At 40.2% G+C, this 18,159-nt stretch overlaps 1 protein-coding gene across 2 annotated transcripts in view; it reads left to right on the top strand.

Moving 5' to 3' along the window:
• Positions 1–17,712, top strand: part of ankrd26 (ankyrin repeat domain containing 26) — a 28,360-nt gene extending 10,648 nt beyond the window's left edge. For both annotated transcript variants that reach the window (XM_028584755.1, XM_028584756.1), the window contains exons 19-44: positions 407–661; positions 773–874; positions 957–1,027; positions 1,650–2,525; positions 3,765–3,919; positions 4,230–4,445; positions 5,088–5,118; positions 5,219–5,357; positions 5,956–6,169; positions 6,290–6,473; positions 6,772–6,918; positions 7,489–7,951; positions 8,314–8,819; positions 8,963–9,115; positions 9,587–9,762; positions 10,047–10,140; positions 10,288–10,329; positions 10,784–10,861; positions 11,487–11,621; positions 11,751–11,863; positions 12,598–12,745; positions 12,893–13,183; positions 13,444–13,679; positions 13,830–14,073; positions 17,225–17,270; positions 17,393–17,712. In XM_028584755.1, the coding sequence (XP_028440556.1) occupies positions 407–661; positions 773–874; positions 957–1,027; positions 1,650–2,525; positions 3,765–3,919; positions 4,230–4,445; positions 5,088–5,118; positions 5,219–5,357; positions 5,956–6,169; positions 6,290–6,473; positions 6,772–6,918; positions 7,489–7,951; positions 8,314–8,819; positions 8,963–9,115; positions 9,587–9,762; positions 10,047–10,140; positions 10,288–10,329; positions 10,784–10,861; positions 11,487–11,621; positions 11,751–11,863; positions 12,598–12,745; positions 12,893–13,183; positions 13,444–13,679; positions 13,830–14,073; positions 17,225–17,270; positions 17,393–17,523 (5,246 nt within the window). In that variant the 3' untranslated portion in view covers positions 17,524–17,712. The remainder of the gene's footprint in view (positions 1–406; positions 662–772; positions 875–956; positions 1,028–1,649; positions 2,526–3,764; positions 3,920–4,229; positions 4,446–5,087; positions 5,119–5,218; positions 5,358–5,955; positions 6,170–6,289; positions 6,474–6,771; positions 6,919–7,488; positions 7,952–8,313; positions 8,820–8,962; positions 9,116–9,586; positions 9,763–10,046; positions 10,141–10,287; positions 10,330–10,783; positions 10,862–11,486; positions 11,622–11,750; positions 11,864–12,597; positions 12,746–12,892; positions 13,184–13,443; positions 13,680–13,829; positions 14,074–17,224; positions 17,271–17,392) is intronic.
• The last annotated feature ends 447 nt before the right edge of the window (positions 17,713–18,159 follow it).

The raw sequence follows: 18,159 nt of genomic DNA, 5'->3' as shown, positions 1-18,159 counted from the left end.
GAGCTTCACTTTCAAATATTCAAGAGCGAGTTACTGTCTTTTTTCTTCTTTTTTTTAATTTTTTTATTTTTTTTAAGCTTTTGTTTAAAATGGTCTATCTGCATGCAAAACCTGCTTTACTACCCTTTTGTATTTTTGTGTCCTCACACATTTTGAAGCCAAAAAAGCAGGTCAGTAAACATGAACTAGCTGATTAGACAGGGTAAACAATCTACACTGGTAGCTGTAGTTTCTTTGTCTGAGACCTCAGTTTGATGGAGTGCAGTAGCTTTACAGCCTATCCCCCTAATCTTTTCCATTGACTGGTGTTGTCAGGTGTTGTGGTTATCCCACTGTAAACTGACCTCCTACCCTCAGCAGCATCAATGTCATACCTGGTTCATTCACCTACAACTTAATGACACAGATGCATCAGACTGGGACTCAGCCAGCACTACCAGTAAGAGAACCCTGCCCAGCCGCAGAATGCCCTCCCCTGGACTTGAGGAGTTCCCAGAATGCTCCTCTCCATCTGTCAAAGAGCAGGATGAAGTCATTGCTCCATCAGCCCCCATGACACCTCAGGGGAGCATCAACTCCAACAAGACACTGCCCAGCACACCCCCTCAACCACAGCCTCGAGCAAGGAAGATGGTGCTTCAGAAATCAGAGAGTGAAGAAGGTAAGGCATATTAAGCCATTTTGCAATCTTGCAAACACACACATTATATAATAGACAAAGGATATAATTACAGTATTTTTCTCTTTCTTTCTTTGACTTTCTCTAATTCAGAATCTGATTGGGAACCAGACAATGTCGCGTCCTCTTGCAATACAGCCAAGATTGACAATCGTCTGCAAAACATAGCTGAGCTTCAGGCAGTGGTTACACCAGGTAAGGCTGACTGGTCTTTATGCCTATAGATGTTTGTGTGCATTTGCCCTGTGCTCTGGATCAAGACTCTCTGTTTCCGTAGGTTCCCCTGAGCTCTCACCGATGGCAAGAGATAGTAAAAGTAATCTAGAGTCTGAAAAGCAGCAACAAAAGGTGAGAAATACCCAGAATATACCATCTTTACCACAATCCTTTGTTTTTTGTTCTTGGTGTTTTTGTCCAAGACACAACATCACCATTCATGCTTTCCCAGTCATAGGGAAATTAAAATACATCAAGTCATATCTATTGGTAAATATGTTCATATTTCAAAGTAGAGTTACTTGGTTCAAGTGAAACAAATGTGAAATGCAGTATTTCAGAACCTCTAGGCAAGATCTAAGACTCCCCAACTTGGCTAGTTGTAAGTAACGAGGGTGGTCCACCTATCATCCCAAACACTAGGGGGGAAAAAATGGGTATAACATTTAAATGGGCATTTGCCAATTTCTGTAAGCATGACAGCCACATCAGTTGTTCTGGCCTTTGACAATTTGTTTAGACAAAATCTTTACTGTGCCAGAAATCAAAGATTCTGTTTCAAGGTGTTACAAATATATGCTAACTCATCCAAAATATTATTCTTTTTAATAATTTGCTAACATTATAAGAATGCAATGTTGAAATGCCTTCATATTTAATTGAATGTTGTGTTTTGTATTCAAAGTCCAAACTTGGTTTTTGCATTTTTGTCTTGTCTGTTCTGTGTTTTTCTTGTCCACCCATGCCATCAAAGAGGATAGATGAGGCAGTAGATACATGCCAGTTAGATCTGAACCCATGTCCATCTGGCCATGTGGGCTCTGACGGTGGAGAAAAGGATAATGACTTTGAAGATGAGCGCAGTCCTGCAGAAAGAGATAAAGTGGGTAATGTCCCGTGGGAGAATCGTTATGAGAAGCTCTGGGTAGAGGTGGAGAAAAGGGAGGTCAAATCCACCTTCAAGAATGTTGCTGGTGAACTAAAAGAGAAGTTTGGAGAACTGCTCAAACCAAGACGTTCTACAGAAGAAGAATTACAGGCCACGGCTGAATACACTTCTGCAGAAGAAGAGTCAAGTGATGAAGATGAAGAAGGGGAAGTCATTGTGCGCCCCATGGCCAGAGCGAGGAGTACCGTCCTTCTCACTATACCTGAGCAGAGGGAGTCTGGACTAGAAGACTCTGTGACGGAGTCAGCCGACAACTCCTTATGCGAGAACATGATGCAGGTCTGCGAGCCCCTGGCTAGTGAGAGCGTCATGTGTCCAGAGCCAGATCTACTCACTGATGATGTTCTGGAGGAGTCTCTCTCACCTCAACTCGCCACAGCACAAAGAGACAGCTGCTTATCTCCTGTTATCACAACTTTTACTGCTAATCATACCGTACCCACGTTGGATGTAGACCAGAGCACAGTCTTAAAAGATGCGGCCAAACTCGGGCCATTCCACAAACCACATCTGGACCTCATCTGGAAGGACAACGGTGCTAATGGTGATGAAGCTGAGAAAAACAATGCAAGTTCAGATGAGGATCCTGAAGAACTCACCAAGTTCAGCAGACGTTCAGCATCTATCCAAGGTGTTTCTGATGAGGAGCTGGAAGAGGACATGGAAAGATTTAAACTTGAGGTAGGGATGCTGAAGGTTGTCTTCCTGGATTTGGAGAAAGAAAAGGTCCAACTCCAGAAAGAGGTAGAGGATGGTCGCACCTCCTTTTAGTCCCTTCTTGATCGCCTCTCTTTCTCTTTGTTTAATCCATGTACTCATTTCATTTCTTTTAATTAGCAGTTTCAAAGGGCCCACACTAGCCATACATCATTACCTCATCTTAATTCTTTCGGTTAGATGTTTATTTTCCATGTCTTCATATTTATTTTCTTTAGGTTCGATTTCAAGTAGAAGAGCTCATCTTGCATGTTTCTCCTTACATTTTTGTGTTTTTTTTGTGTTAACTCACATGTAGAATTGAACTACCATTTGTTGAAGGCCATTTGCACTTGCACTCAAATAAACTTTGTTGGTTGGTTGTTTGGCATTCTTGATTGTGCTCCGAAACTAAACAAAGTTCGGTCTTATGTGTTCTTTAGCAGTGACTTGTCCTTCATCATGCATGGTCCTTGCATGTATCTTTACGTTGAATAGGTTCTGTTGTATGAACTCTCTCTTTCTAGGTGATGTGGTGTGAAGATGATGTAAATAATATCCTTCTTTGCCCTAAAAAAAAAAAAGTTCTGTTGTGGTGATATGGCAATTGCTGGATTCTTTTCTTTCTTTAATTGCATGCAGTGTTTAAAAGACTAAGAAGACTGATCTCCAGGGGATGAATATGAATATTTTTGGCCAGCCTTTTGTTGAGTGTTTTGATATATGTGGAAAGAAAGCATAGAAGAAAGAATGCATTTAGTACAATGTTATGCAACATTGTTTGGTGTTTCACTTCACAGAAAGGAGATCAACTAATGTCTGTGATAGTCAGTGGGATGGCAATGTAAATAACATACAAAACAAATGTTTAGAGATAATACTTAAGAGTAATACTGGTGTTGAGCGTATTTGGAATAAGTAAAGAACCTTTTAAATTCAATCAGACTGTCCAAAACTGATGAGATTTTTCTCAGTTCAGGTATGCCACAGCAAGCATTGTAATGTATCGAATTGTGCATCCTTCTAATTAACTGAAAATAGCATGTCTAATAGAGTAACCACACTAAGGTGTTAGGTCTCCGAAGGGAGGGGTGACACTAAATTATGAATGACAAAGTGTACAAGTCCCTGCTCCAAAACGCATCTTAAAAGGCTGGCCCCAACTTGTTACAGTTTGGCATAATCTCCAGCTAACAAATATTAACTGTACCCTTCTCTTTTCAGGTTGGCAGGGAGACGACAAGGATTGCTATGCTAGTGCACAAATTTAGTACTTCCTGGGATACTGGTGGAACGGCATTGGAGGAAGTGGGTCCTGAGAAACCTGAGACCAGAGCAAGAGCTATTTGCCAGGAACAGCAGCCTGTGGCCACCAAGAGGTATGCTTTATTTTGCACATTTGGACATGTTTAGGTCGTGACAGATAGAAGTCAGGTATTATGAACAAGAAAATATTTTATTTTTGCTTTTGTGCGTGTGTTGTTTACCTCTAAATCATTTTATAAGGCTCTTTTTGATAAATGCTCTTTAGCTACATTTATTTTTCAATGACTCATTGAACAGAACGAGCCAAGTCTAAACTTTATTTTATTGATTCCATTTAATAAGGTTTTCTTGAGCTATACCTCCAAGGGCCCACAAGTGTAGATGTCACAACTTATTGACTATCAGGTTTATTGCTCTCCATAGCACCAACGGGACACCAGTGCAATTGCACCTCCCACTCCAGCAGACCTACAATAGCAACAGACAGGAGGGCCAAGCTGTAGAGGAGACCTTACAGCTGGAGCTGGTCAGAGGGGCCCAGGGCAGCAGAGCCCCTCAGACCAACACTCATGTCAATGGAGATCCTCTTTCTGTGTTTGATGATAGCACTTTAAGTGAAGTGTCGGACGATGAAGGAAGGTATATATGCAGTATGCCACTTTTTGTATCAATTTCACCTCTCGGTCTCTCGTAAGGTGTGTTCAGACTGAATGCAAAGTGAATTATACAGGCAGCACGACGGAGTACAGTCAGTGAGTCAATGGAAATAAGTGAGTGGTTGTGAACAGTCACATATTTGCTTTAGGGAGAGCAAATGAAGGTCTCTGCAAAATTAAAAATGGATCAAATCAAAGACAAAAATCATGAAACCTGTAGTACTTCACTTGATGAACATACAAAGGTAAGACAAAAACAGGAGAAACATACAGGAGTTGTCGGTAAGTTTAGATCATGTTTGTGCATTGGTGGTTTGTGATAACAAAGCATAGACTTCTAATGAAAAAACCAAGGTAGAACTATACTTTGCATTTGGTCTAAACAAACTTTTACAATATTGGGGGTGGGTGATCAGTAAGATGCAATTCTTCTTGATTTTAATTATTTTCCTCCCTACATAGTTGCATGACTAACCACTGGTTTTTCAAACTTTGAATAATATACTGCATTATACCATTACACTTCCAACAACTCTTCAATGCAGCTCCCCTGTCTTGAGAACATGCACAGTGCTCAGTTTTCCAAATAACCCCTTTTCTTCTTCCCTGCGCTTGTTGGGTTCAGGTTTCCAACCAGCGGGAAACAGAAAACTGAGGTAAAACACAAATTTGTTAGTAGCTGGATGGAAGTTTAAGTAGACAATACACAATGAGTAACTGAATAATATTAACACCCCAGTTTGTTTCCATATTCAGAACCCTGAAGTTGAGATGGCAGAAGACTTTGATGAACTCACTCAGTCATCCGACACAGCTACAGATGACATTGACTCTCCCACTTCAGGTTATCGTCACGCATCCCTCCTCATTCAGAAGCTGGACTCAGCCACTTTGGGTATGGATTTATGAATTTATGTAATAATTATTTCAGATTTTTAGGACTTTGTAACTTAATCAGTTTGTTCATCAAATTTTCAAAATAACATTTACATAATCCATCTTTCAAGCTAGATCTGGTATATGCTCTTTTAATGCTTGTTCCACACTCCACCCCACTATCTTTGGACAACAAGTCACCCCGTCAGATCAATAATGTTGTCAGAGACTTTTAAGAACAATCTGAGCCGGTCAGTAGCAAAATAAAATCGAGGGTGCCAATTGCCCCATTAACTCAGTCTGTGCCAGCCAGTCACTGTAATCTTGCTCAATGCTGGACCAGTTTCAATGGTTTTTGATCACATCAGACAACAATGTAGCTCGATGGTGTTTAAGCCCCCAACGTCTCCTTCCAGTCAGCGCTGCAACCGTTTACTTCAAGGCACCTCACCTTAACGATAACCATTGCCTAATCCTAGTGCCTTCCAGCCAGCACTGCCTGGAAGGAGACAACTGGGGCTTAAAACACTGATAAACAACAATGCATGGGGAAATGGGGTTGAAAAAAACTGAAATGACCCTTTAAGGGGTGACAGCTGCTATATTATATCTCACAGACTCGAGAAGCATGGTGAAACTGCAGAACATTTTCCACGAATATGAGCGCTCCATCCAAAAGGCAAGGAGTCGCCATGGGTACCTGGCAGACAAGGTGAGCCATCTGGAGATGGAGAGGGCGGAGTTGAAGAGCTCTTTGGAGGAAGTTAAAGATGTTAAATCTGCCTTGGAGCGCAACCAGCTGGAACTGCAGACTGAAGTCACAAACCTCAAGTGAGACCTACTTCTTGTCTCACATTGTTGTGCATCATATATGATGTGATTTTATGTAGTTTTATTTAATTATTTATTTTGATTCAATGACTTGAAAGTTCTGTCTGAAACTCTGTTTAGATTTCAGCTGAAACAAGAGCAGGAAAATCGCCGCAACGCCACCATGATGTACAACACAACCCGAGATAAGCTCAGGAGGATGGAGGAGCAGCATCAGCTGGAGGTTCAGGAGAGACAAAAGGTGGAGCTCACCCTCAGGAATCTGGAGCTGGAGATGAGAACACTGGTCAACAACATTAAACAGGTACACCCTCTTAAACTTCATTTCATTATTTTTCTTAAGTGCAGGTATTTTGTTAATGATATTTTCATTATGTTGATGTTGGCTGTTTATTTATAATGTAATATGTTTTGATATTAATTTTGCTTTATTGTTTAGATCATTTCACATACAGTGCGTAGTTTTTACGATAAGTAATATGGCATTTATTTGGAATCTATGGTGATGAGAGGCTTTTGAGTATTTGATCAGTATCTGGCTTTTCCAGTTGTTGTTTGGTGTATATATGGTTGTAACAGTGGTTTGTATGTCAACAACCCAGCTCGAAGAGGACCACAGTGAGAGCCAGAGACTGCTGGCTCAGGAGCGCAGTGCTCGGACGCTGCAGGAGAATCTGCTCAACAGCCATCTCCGTAAGCAGCAAGAGATAGAAGACGAGAACAAAAGAAATATGAGCAAAAGCAATGAGGTAATCCTCACGACGTGGTATTCGTCATTTTAGAACACATCAGTTTGCTTTATGGTTTAGATGTTGTTCTTACAGTTTGCACCCATTGATGTTGCAGTATGGTGTTGCTAATAGAAGGTTACTATTTTGGGTACGAAAAATACATTTTGAAATCAAATCTGTAACGAAAACCCGCTGAATCGAGGCAATCTTAATTTAACATTAGCCGGGTGATATGGAGAAAATCAAATATCACAATATTTTGGACCAAACATCTCGAAAACAATATTGTAGTGTTGACTATCAGTGCTTTCACAAAATATTTACACAATGAGATTTTTGACAAATTATCATCAGTAATGTGGATATAATGACTAAGTGGGTAAAGGCAAATAATAAAACGGCTGGAACAGTCTGGTGAATTCAGAAAATGACATCACTTTACTGTTATGCAGCCTTTAAAAACAGGAAAAGACAACACTTAAGCCATATTACGATATAATGATATCCAAAATCTAAGACAATATCTATATCGATATAATATTGATATATTGCCCAGCCCTACTTAAGTTGTTTTTTTCCTGTTCATAGGCTTTGTCCCAGCTCACTGAAGCCAGTGACAGGGAGAGGGAGTTGCTCCAGCAGACTGCTACCTTCCAGGAGCAGCTGACCAGCCTGAGAACAGACCTCGAGCGTTCGCAGGCCAACAGCAGTCTCAAAGAGAGCCATCTTTTGGAAGAGAACGAGGCCCTCAAAGAACAGCTAGAAGACGCTCGTCGAGATCTCAAACTCAACAGTGAAGCCCTGACCCAAACTGTCTTCAACTGCAATAACCAGGTGACCACGCTGAAGTCTGAGTTAGCTTTAACAACAACCCGGCTGGAAAATGAGCGGCAGACTCGCGAAGCACTGGATGCAGAGGTGGAGTCCACTCGTACCCGCCTGGCTGGAGCCATGAAGGAGGCAGAGCTTTGCCGGGCAGCTAACACAGACACCGAGAGAGCTCTGCTCCGGGAGAAAGATGAACACCAGCGTCTTAAAGACCGATTCGCAGGTTAGTGGTGGTAGGGATGGAGGGACAAGCTCACCCATGCCCAACCAGGCCAGGCAAGTGTGTGCTTTGTTTCAGACACATTTAATGTATAGAGACATGAAAGTAAGTTATCTAAAATCAATCAAATAAAACAATTTAGGTTGTAACTACACAGAACCATTATCACTGTTTACCGTTATACTGTGGGGCTGTTTGACGGGTTGCTCTGTCTGGGCTGGAACTGCTGTGGTCTGTGCTGGCTTATATTATTGTATAAGCAGTATTTTGTTATGTGCACCTTCTTGCCCTGGAATCTTTTTTTTTTTTTTTTTTTTTTTTTGCTTCTAACTCCTAATGTTTTTTTTTTTTTTTTTTTTCTACAGGTGAAGCAGCCAATCAGCGCGAGGCAGTCAGCACCCTGTCACAGAAGCTGGCCAAGGCAGAGACTCGTGCAAACAGCATGGAAAATGAAGTTCATCGAGCCACACTGCAGCTGACGGAGAAGGGCCTGCTGCTGGAGGTCCTGCAGCGGGAGAAGGACCAGGCAGCTTTACGTGTCAAGGAATTAGAAGCGGCTCTGCAGGCCGAGAGAGAGCTGGTCAGCCGTGCCGGAGCACGCCAAGAGGCCGCGCAGGAGCGACTTGCCCAAACACAGAGCGAGTGCATGCTACTGCGGCAACAGCTAGAGGAGGCCCAAAACAAAGGTGTTGCAAAGGAGCGTGCTGTTACAGATGCCCAAGAGCGCTTCAGTGACATTCTGTCCAAGCTGCACTCTGACAGCGAAGAGAGAGTGCAACTAGTGGAGGAGAGAAATAAGGAGCTCGCCAGTAAGGCTGCTGATCTTCGAGATCAGATCTACAAGTTAGAGGAAGAGAAGAGCGAAAGAGAGGTGAGATTAAGACTCTGCAATGTAAGAGGATTGCCTAACCTCTTCCTCCAGACCTACTTTTAGCCTTTCTTCCACACGTCAGTTAAGTATCTCTCTTTGTAGCTAATCAAACCTTGCTTTCTTTGCATTTTGTCTGAGCACAGACAAGTGTAAGGCAGCTGCAGCAGGAGCTAGCTGACTCACTCAAGAAGCTGTCAATGAGTGAAGCTTCTCTGGAGGTCAATACACGCTATCGTAATGACCTGGAAGAGGAGAAGGCTCGCCTCTTTAAAGACTTGGACAGGCTCAAAGGAAAGGTAACAGCATAGAGCAGTGCCACCTTGTGGCAGCATATTTAAACCACATCTATAATTCTAGCTGCGTTAAAGGTCCCATGACATGGTGCTCTTTGGATGCTTTTATATAGACCTTATGACCTCATAAGGAGCAAGATTCCAGATCGGCCCATCTGAGCTTTCATTTTCTCAAAGGCAGAGCAGGATACCCAGGGCTTTACACCTATTGCCATTTCTAGCCACTGGGGGACCATAGGCAGGCTGGGGGAAATCATATTAATGTTAAAAAAAAACTCCATAGTGAAATTTTCATGCCATGGGACCTTTTAATGATTATGGAGCAAACACTTTAAGCTGCACTAAAATTAGATGGTTCATTATCACAATTCTTATAGAGCAGCAATAACTTTTCCCTCCGCATGTGCACTGAACTGACAGTTTATTCCACTGTTACATTGCTGATGAGATGGATGCTTTTACTCTGTCATGTAGCTGGAGGAAAGCGAAGACCAGTATGTGCAGGCGGAGAGACGTATTAACAGTCTAAAGAGCTGTCTGGATGAAAAGGAGAAGCAACTCGCCACTGCTGCTCAGAAACAGCAGGAGGTGCTGTCCGCCTTAGCAGTTTCTGATACCACCATCAAACAGCTGGAGGAAGCTGTGCAAAGGTACAAACACATGCTTTCCACACACACACACTTGGGATTGAAAGATTGATGATTTTATTTTATTACAGCAAATACTACATGTACAAAAAAATACTGTGAAATTAATCATGTAAAATAAACCTAGAAAGATAAGCCAACTCCAGAACACAGAAATAATTATTCACTAATTATTTACACTAATGTTTTGTAAACGTATTGTCAGCCATGAGTCTAGATGTGTTTTGTTGTGCAGTATATGAGTATATAAATATTTATGATGCAGTGTCAATGTAATGTCACATTAGGCTCGAGATAGAGAACGCCAGGCTGGAAGCTGCTGCAAAGCAACAGTCCAACAAAATTGATGCACTTCAGAAAGGGGCTCAGGAATTTGCCATGGTGAGTGCTGCAAACCATATCCAATTGCCCACACACATTGTACACAGGATCTCGCTGGCACCATGTCTCCTTTTTTGTAACTCTCTTGTGACATCAAATGGCTGGCTTTACATTATGAAGTCATTAAGGTATCTAATCTTTTTCCAGCTATCTGATCGCTCACCTGGAGGAGGGGTTGGTATTGTGGATGTAGGCTTAGTTTCTTTGTGTGGGTTTACTATTATCTGTTTTGTTATGTTTTTAATTTTATTATAAATTGGCAGAAATCACAAAATCATATTTTGTCTATTTGCAAAATGAAATGCACTTGGGCTTTGTGGCCTTTTTGCAAAAGCTGCCAGAGCAGGAATCCAAACCTACATAGGAAGTAACCGCTTTGTGTCGGTTTGGGTTTTTCTTGGTGACGTCAACACGTGTTTTCTCCTTGTAGCCAGAGCGTGGTATGTGGGTTCTTTCTCTCCTCTTTGTCTCAATCTGCATGACACACATTACTTCCTTTAATCTAAAGTGTCCTCTCAACTTTCTGAAATAATGAGCAAAAGACAACAAACAAAAACTCCCTTTTAATTTATTTTTTACCATGTAAATAATAATAATAATAATAATAATAAAACATATATAATATTTGTTCTTATTTCTGTAGGTCCGAGGTCATTTGGAGGACTTGGTTACAAACCTCCAAAGCAGTAAGATGACTTTGGAAGACCAACTCAGTCGAGAGGTTGGTGGCATGTTTTGTTTCCTAACTAAGAAAACCTTCAGCTTAAATTTCCATTTCTCACTTGAATCATCTTTTCTACTCTTTGTGTACGTAATTCACCTAAGCCCAGTCTGAGCAGGGAGTTCCTACATTTTTGAGCAGCCAGCCAAATGAGGAAAGTAGCCATCTGCTCAAGAGAAAGAATCAAACCTTTTTAAAGCATGTTTTTATGAAAACGAGGCAATTAGAAAATCAAACAATTTTGAATTCAAACAGAAAACAGAAAAGTAGCCCTATTTGAAAAAGGGAAGCATTGAACAAACTATTCACTGATTGTGAATGGTTTTTGAAGCAGTGCACTGTACAATAATAATAATAATAATTAGTAGGCCAAAACTAAACTATTAAAGCAAATAGTTTCCCTTTCTGAAAAAGAAGAACCAAGTGCACGTATTGGTCCTTTCAGACATTCTCTTACTTATACATTCTAATGAAAAGAAAATAGATCAGATTGAGAATGAGAAATAGGCCATATTTTTACAAAATCTAACAGGTGAGATGAACAGTTGACTGTTTAGCCAACCGTCTGAAATTTGACCATTGTAACAACGCTGACAGAAACTTCTTCTTATTATATTATTCTTAGGTCCAGAAGCAAAGCATGCTGTCTCACACAGCCCATGACTCCCAGGCCTTGTGGGAGGAGGAGCTGAAGAGCCGCTCTAAGTTAGGACTGCGCCTGGCAGAGCTTGAAAAGGAAAAAGGAGACCTGAGCACCCAGGTGATGATTGTGATGCAGTTATAATGCAGGATAATGTTGTATCACATACATTAGTATCCATCCATCCAAATAATATACCATGGTTTGGGTGTCAAGAGTTATCGGCCTGTTGCGTTGCCTGTGTTCCAGATGGAAATGGAAAAGAAGAAAGCCAAGAAAATAGCAGAGCAGAAGAAGGCTGTGGACACCCGGCTGGATCAAGAGATGAAGAGAAACACAGAGCTCCAAAAAGAAATGTACAGGTGACTCCTAGCCTCCTCCTTCCTCGTGCCCTCCTCACCCACGGCAGTACTTCTTCCTACCATTTAGACACAACTAAGATCCAGTAGAGCGCAGTTTGTGGCTGTGGTGCACCAATATGTAAGGGTTTCAGGTTTTTTTTATAACTCAACTCCTGTTTATGTATAATAAGTCCCTGTGTTTGTTTAGTGTTTTTGTTTTGTCTGCTCCTTAATTGTGACTGGTTATGTGTTTCTTATTCTTTGCAAACCTTATACTGTTCAGGATTTTTGTGTTTGCCTTTAGTAAGAGGTTGTTTGTGTGTTTTGAATCTTTGAATGAATTACATGTAGTCAAAACAGGTTGTAACTTTGTGCAGTATATGAATATTAACACTTTTTGGAATAATGGGTTAACTTTGCATATGATTAGTCAAGCTGATATATACAGTACTGTACATGTAATCTCTGAGCAAACAATGTGCCATTACTTTATTTTAACTTGGCTGTTCTTCAGAGGACAGCTTTGTATTAGATCTTCAATTTGTAGGGCAGGGACGATATGCTTTTGTCCCAATTCAATTCTTTCACGATACATGGTTGCCAATTCGATTTGTATTGAGATTTTCATTTATTGCGATTCTAGAAGTATTGCAATGCATCGATTTTTATTTTATTTAAATTTTTTTCCCCACCCCTATCAATATGTATGGTTTATTTATATGTTTACTTTTAGTATTTGTCCATATGTGTTTAAGGTTGCGTACTGTATTGAAGACTGCAAAGAAGAAATTGCGGGATCAGGACACAGGTGGAGCAGAATTTGGCTCTCCTATGAGCAGTCTACGGGTGGACCAAGGCAGACACAGCCAAGCAGAGGGTGCCCTTGGACGATTGAAAGAAAAGGTCTGTCTGTCTGGTAGAGTATGATTTCAGTATATACCCCCACATATTAGACTAATAACCGTTATTACAGTTTAAAACTTTAAAAGCCCCTGGAGTGCCTTAGATGCAGTGTTATACCTCAAACATTTCTCTTTTTTACGTTCCCAGGTGGATGATCTGCAGATGCAACTGGAAAAGGAAGGGTCCCGTCGCAGCCAGCTAGAGAAGGTGAACGGGGACCTTAAGGATCAGCTGGCCTCCCTGAAGAGCTTGAGCCGCAGTAATGAGCACCTGGAGAGGGGTAAGAGGCAGCTGGAGGAGGAAGTGCTGGACCTGAGACATCGAATGGAGGCCGCTCAGATGGAGCAGAGCCAGGTGGAGCAGTACCGCCGTGACGCAGAGGAGCGGGCCCGTCAGGAGATCCAACAGAAACTGGAGCAGGTCAACATCTTCCTGCAGGTAAAGGTTCTGTATTGGTTAATAATAACAAAGTGGCCTGATCCCGCATCACTAAGCAAACCTTTGATTACACAGCAGCCTATTAGACAACTGAGTGCACAACGGAAAGAACAATAAGACTATAATAAATAAGAGATAAGATTATAACTTACTGAATATGTTATTGTGTAAATATGTACATAGTTGCTTTAGTAGCTTTGCCCATCACTAAACATCACTAAGCCTGATTTAATGTGATTGTATCTTGTTTGTCTTTTCAGTCGCAGGCAGCATCCCAGGAAGCATTGGATCAGATTAAAGCGACCAATGAGACCAACCTGCGTTCCCAGCTGGAGCAGAAGATCCGGGAGCTGGAGGGGGAACTGGGCCGGGTCCGCACCACCCATCATGACAGCCTCAACCAAAGAGAATCCACACGCACGGAGCTAGAGCGATACCGCCAGCTCTACACAGAGGAGCTGCGTGGCCGCAAGTCCCTGGCTGCCAAACTAGAGAGGTGAGACCGGCTTGTTCTTCAGTTTAGTGCCAGGTTTTCTAGAGCGGATACTCTGATCAGTTTTTCAACGCCTGATTTCTAGGGTGTAATCAGACATAGACAGTTCTGATGGTGACAGGCCTGTATTATATCAATGATTCTTCCTCCCAGGGCCAACAGTCGTCTCGCAGAAGCCAATTCTAAGTTGCTCAACGAGCGCAGCAGGTCTCTGATCACCAGCAGCATCGCAAACGGTAGCCTTGGAGGGCCCTCGCTGGACCTGGGCTCTTTGGGTTCCCCAGCACACTACGGGGCCACACTGGGGCCCCTCAACAGGAGCCTAGGCTTGGGACTCTCCCTCCTCAGCCCTGTAACTGAGGGGCAGAACAGCCGGGTGGAGGACTACCTTGCCAAGGTCTGTACAGTCATTCATTGAAACATGGTGATTATAGTGGACTATTTGGTTACACTTTACTTGAAGGTATCTACATAAGAGTGACATGACACTGTCATGAACGTGTCATAAACATTATAAACCAGTCATAAACAATTATGACATAACTTAGTTTTTTGTGTTTTTTGACACACTTTTAGTAAGTGTCATTCGGTTTTTGTCAAGACAAGTTAGGGTTAGAGTTATGGTTAGGGTTCTAGTGTAATGACTATGTCATGACAGTGTAATGTCACTCTTATGTAGATACCTTCAAGTAAAGTGTTACCATATATTCTTTATGGAGATAGTTTATTTACTTTGAACCATTTTCATTTCCATAGTGTTATGCTTGTCAGCATTGTTATTGTGTAACTGGTCTTGTTTTGTTCAAATATGTTTTTTATACACAGGTTAGTGTGTTGTTACATTGCCATAATTGCAGAGATGTATTAATCTGTGATTTCTGAGGCATTACGAATCAGATACTACAGATTATGGATAAACGTACTTAAAAGAAATATGGTTATAAATATTGATCTAATGGCTTTCTAAATTTGCTTTGCACCTGTCTTCCCTCTACAAGAAAACCTTCAAAACTTCCCCTGTCTGCTCTTTTCTTCTTCTTGCACAGTCGATCTCTGGCCTTTATGGTAGTGGGACTTTACTTCTAACCTGTCTTCTATTTCTCACTCTTTTAGCTTCTAGCTCAAAAGTCTGTCTCTCATCTCTCCTCTCTTCAGCCAGACCCATAACCAGGTGTGTAGATGTGTTTAGCTCAGTGTCTGATTGGCTGCTGTTCCCTTCACACTGCTGGCGGGCCGACACGTATGGCTCATGTTCAGGGTTCACACTTTGAAAACGTAGTTGTTGTTTTGGTTACAGGAAATTTATCTATTTACTGAGCTTTCCAAGTACTGCATTCAGAGGAATATATTTATTTTTATGAAACTGAAAGTATGAAAATTGTAACCCTGTAATCAAATCTTATTTGACTACTTATTTAAGTGGAAATGAGAGTTAAAACTGTATTTTATAAAAACAGAGCTTTTTCTCTGCTCGATCTTTCAGGAATTACATACTTAAGGGATTCACACAGTTGGCATAACAACTGTAATACATTTTCTAAAGTGATATAACCAATGCTCATAACTTAAAAGAGTAATGTCAAAAACTACAAAAAGAACTTGAGGTGAAATGTATGAATGGTAATTTCAAGAGGTCGAGAATAACCGTTTCAAAGGTAAAATGTGCAGGAACCCTGGGTTTGCATTGTGTGGTTAGTGATTATACAAACTCTCCGCCTTGATTCTCTGCTTTGAGTTGACTTTCTCCATGCTCTGACGCTGACTGGTACAGAGAGACGATGTGACTTTCTTAGTAGAAAGTTTCTTAGAGTCCTTTATAATTTGTCTATTCTAAAGGTGATTTTGGTATGCTCCACACTCCCATGACTGTGGAGCATACCAAAATCACGCATTTGATGAAAACCAAATCAAGTTTATTTGATAGATCTCACTTTTTATTTTAGGACTCAAAACAAACCATTAAAAGCTAAAGTAAAGAAGTTAAGCTACACTGGAGCTTTGAATAATTTCAACTAGTGCTGTCAGTTAAACGCGTTATTAACGCAAACCCATTTTAACGGCGTCAATGTTTTTATCATGAGATTAATGTACTTTTCGGCCTAGCAAACTTTGTAGTTTTTTTTCACATGCTGTTGCAACAACTAGTAATGTAAGAAAACCTACAACACCACACCGCATCTAGCTAGACCGGAAAAAAAAAAAACGGCACGCTGCACGCACTTGTTTGGGCTTGCGAGCCGGCCAAAGAGTAGCAGGCTAACGTTACGTTTTGAGTGGATGGCGAGCGCGAGACGCCGAAATGGATGCCAATAAGATTCTGAATGGAAAGTTTACTTTTAAAAAGTTGCTGAATGGTTCCATTGACAAGACCAAAGTGATCTGTGTGTTTTGTCGTTGTGAACTGAGCTATCATCGCAGCACGTCTAGTCTGAAATACCACTTGATGGCCAAGCACACAGCTGATGCCAATTCTCCGCCCCCTCGTCAAAGCCAGGCGACAAAAGCACAAAGCAAGCCGATCCACTTTTCCATGTTGATAAGAGCATTAAAATGAGAAAAAATAATGGGACAAAAAGAAATCAAGGGACATTTAGAATAGATAAAAATATGCGATTAATTGCGAGTTAACTATGACATTAATGCAATTAATCGCGATTATATATTTTAATCGTTTGACAGCAATAATTTAAACATTTTTGACATAGTAGTTCATTAGTATTTTGTAATAATACAAAAATATATAAGTAGCTGTACCATCTACAAATGTCCATGTCTCTATATTTGTGTATCTACTATAATAATAATAATAATAATAATAATACAACACCTTTATATATACAGCACTTTTCAAAATAAAGTTAAAAAGTGCTTTGCTAGCACCAGGATTTCAAAATAATTCAGACAATTAAAATAATACAAAAATAAAATTGAGTAAATGCGTACCACATGCATATGTATATGTTTGCGTATGTACACATGCACATCTTATTGTGCATGTATAGAGAAACACATTCAGTTCTGGAATAATAACAGTTTGGGAATTTACATGTTTCACAAAAAAATTCTATAATATAAAATGCATTCAGATGGCCACTAAAAAGTATTTTATCATTAGTTAAAATCTTGTACCAACTATTTGCATCATTTGGGGAGAAATCTGACATCAGTTGACCTATTGACTCAGCTGTTGCCCCTTGCAGTAAGATGTCAAAGGCAACATCAAACAGCCTGCAGAAACTCTACACTAAAGCAGAGCTTGCATGCTTGGCATGTCCTGCTGTGTTTTACAAAATACTCCTGATTTTCTTGCAGTGTTTTTTTTTTTTCCCACTATCCAAGTATTTTTCATTAATATGTGTTGCCATTTACCATAGTATTGTGTTTGGTGGTGAAATGTCATCCTTGTTTCTTTGTCTGTTTTTTTTTATGTGTAAATATATATTTTTAAGGCCATATTTCTTCAGTTTATGTTAGCTGATATTTGCCACAAAAACATGAGATCTCAAATCTAACGACAACTTTGCCTCTTTCTTTTTTTTTTTCTCCAGATGCAGAGTGAGTTGGATAGAAACATATCAAAGGAATTAAACAATGGTAAGTGCACTGGAGCTGGAAACACAGCACAAATCTTACATAGTCTTTAATCATTTTCTATGGTAGCAGTATGTGTATATCTAGCTGCTGATGGTAACTGTCTGTCTGTCTCTGGTCCTCAGCCACAGCAGAGCTGGACTCGGCTTCAGCGCGGATGTCACCGGTGGGCTCCGCCTCCAGGGTGGAGCTTGACCCCGTCAGCAGGGCCACGCAGCAGTACTTGGAGGTACTCAAGAAGAACAATATGATCTGAACACACATCACAGCTGCCCACATTCATACGTTGTATTTCAGCCAATTAAAATCCTGACTGAACCAAGGCCAAAGCCACTGCCCAGTCATATAACACTAAGAATCAACTTTGTATGTATTTACTCTTCCTTCTTTTATGAAAGAAAGCAAACATATTGCACATTGCACTTAACCACTCAGGAGCAAAGGGCATGAGTCATATATATATATATATATATATATATATATATATATATATATATATATATATATATATATATATATATATATATATATATATATGGTACAAGTAGAGAGAACTTGGGAAGTATTTGTTCCGGCTGACAAATTCTGTTCAATCTGTAGCTGTTTTGTTTTCTATTAGCACTATATATATATATATATATATATATATATATATATATATATATATATATATATATATATATATATATATATATATATATATATATATATATATATATATATATATATATATATATATATATATATATATATATAAATATAATAGAATCATGGTTTGGATTTTTATTTGTGAGTATTGGTGTTGCTGAATTTGATGTATGCATCATTAATAATTTTGCCAAGATATTACATTTGGTACGTGCCATCAAATGGTGCAATATCTGTCTTGGTC

Source organism: Perca flavescens, chromosome 8 (assembly GCF_004354835.1).
Source record: "Perca flavescens isolate YP-PL-M2 chromosome 8, PFLA_1.0, whole genome shotgun sequence".
NCBI lineage: Eukaryota > Metazoa > Chordata > Actinopteri > Perciformes > Percidae > Perca > Perca flavescens.
This window is presented reverse-complemented; position numbering and strand designations above follow the sequence as displayed.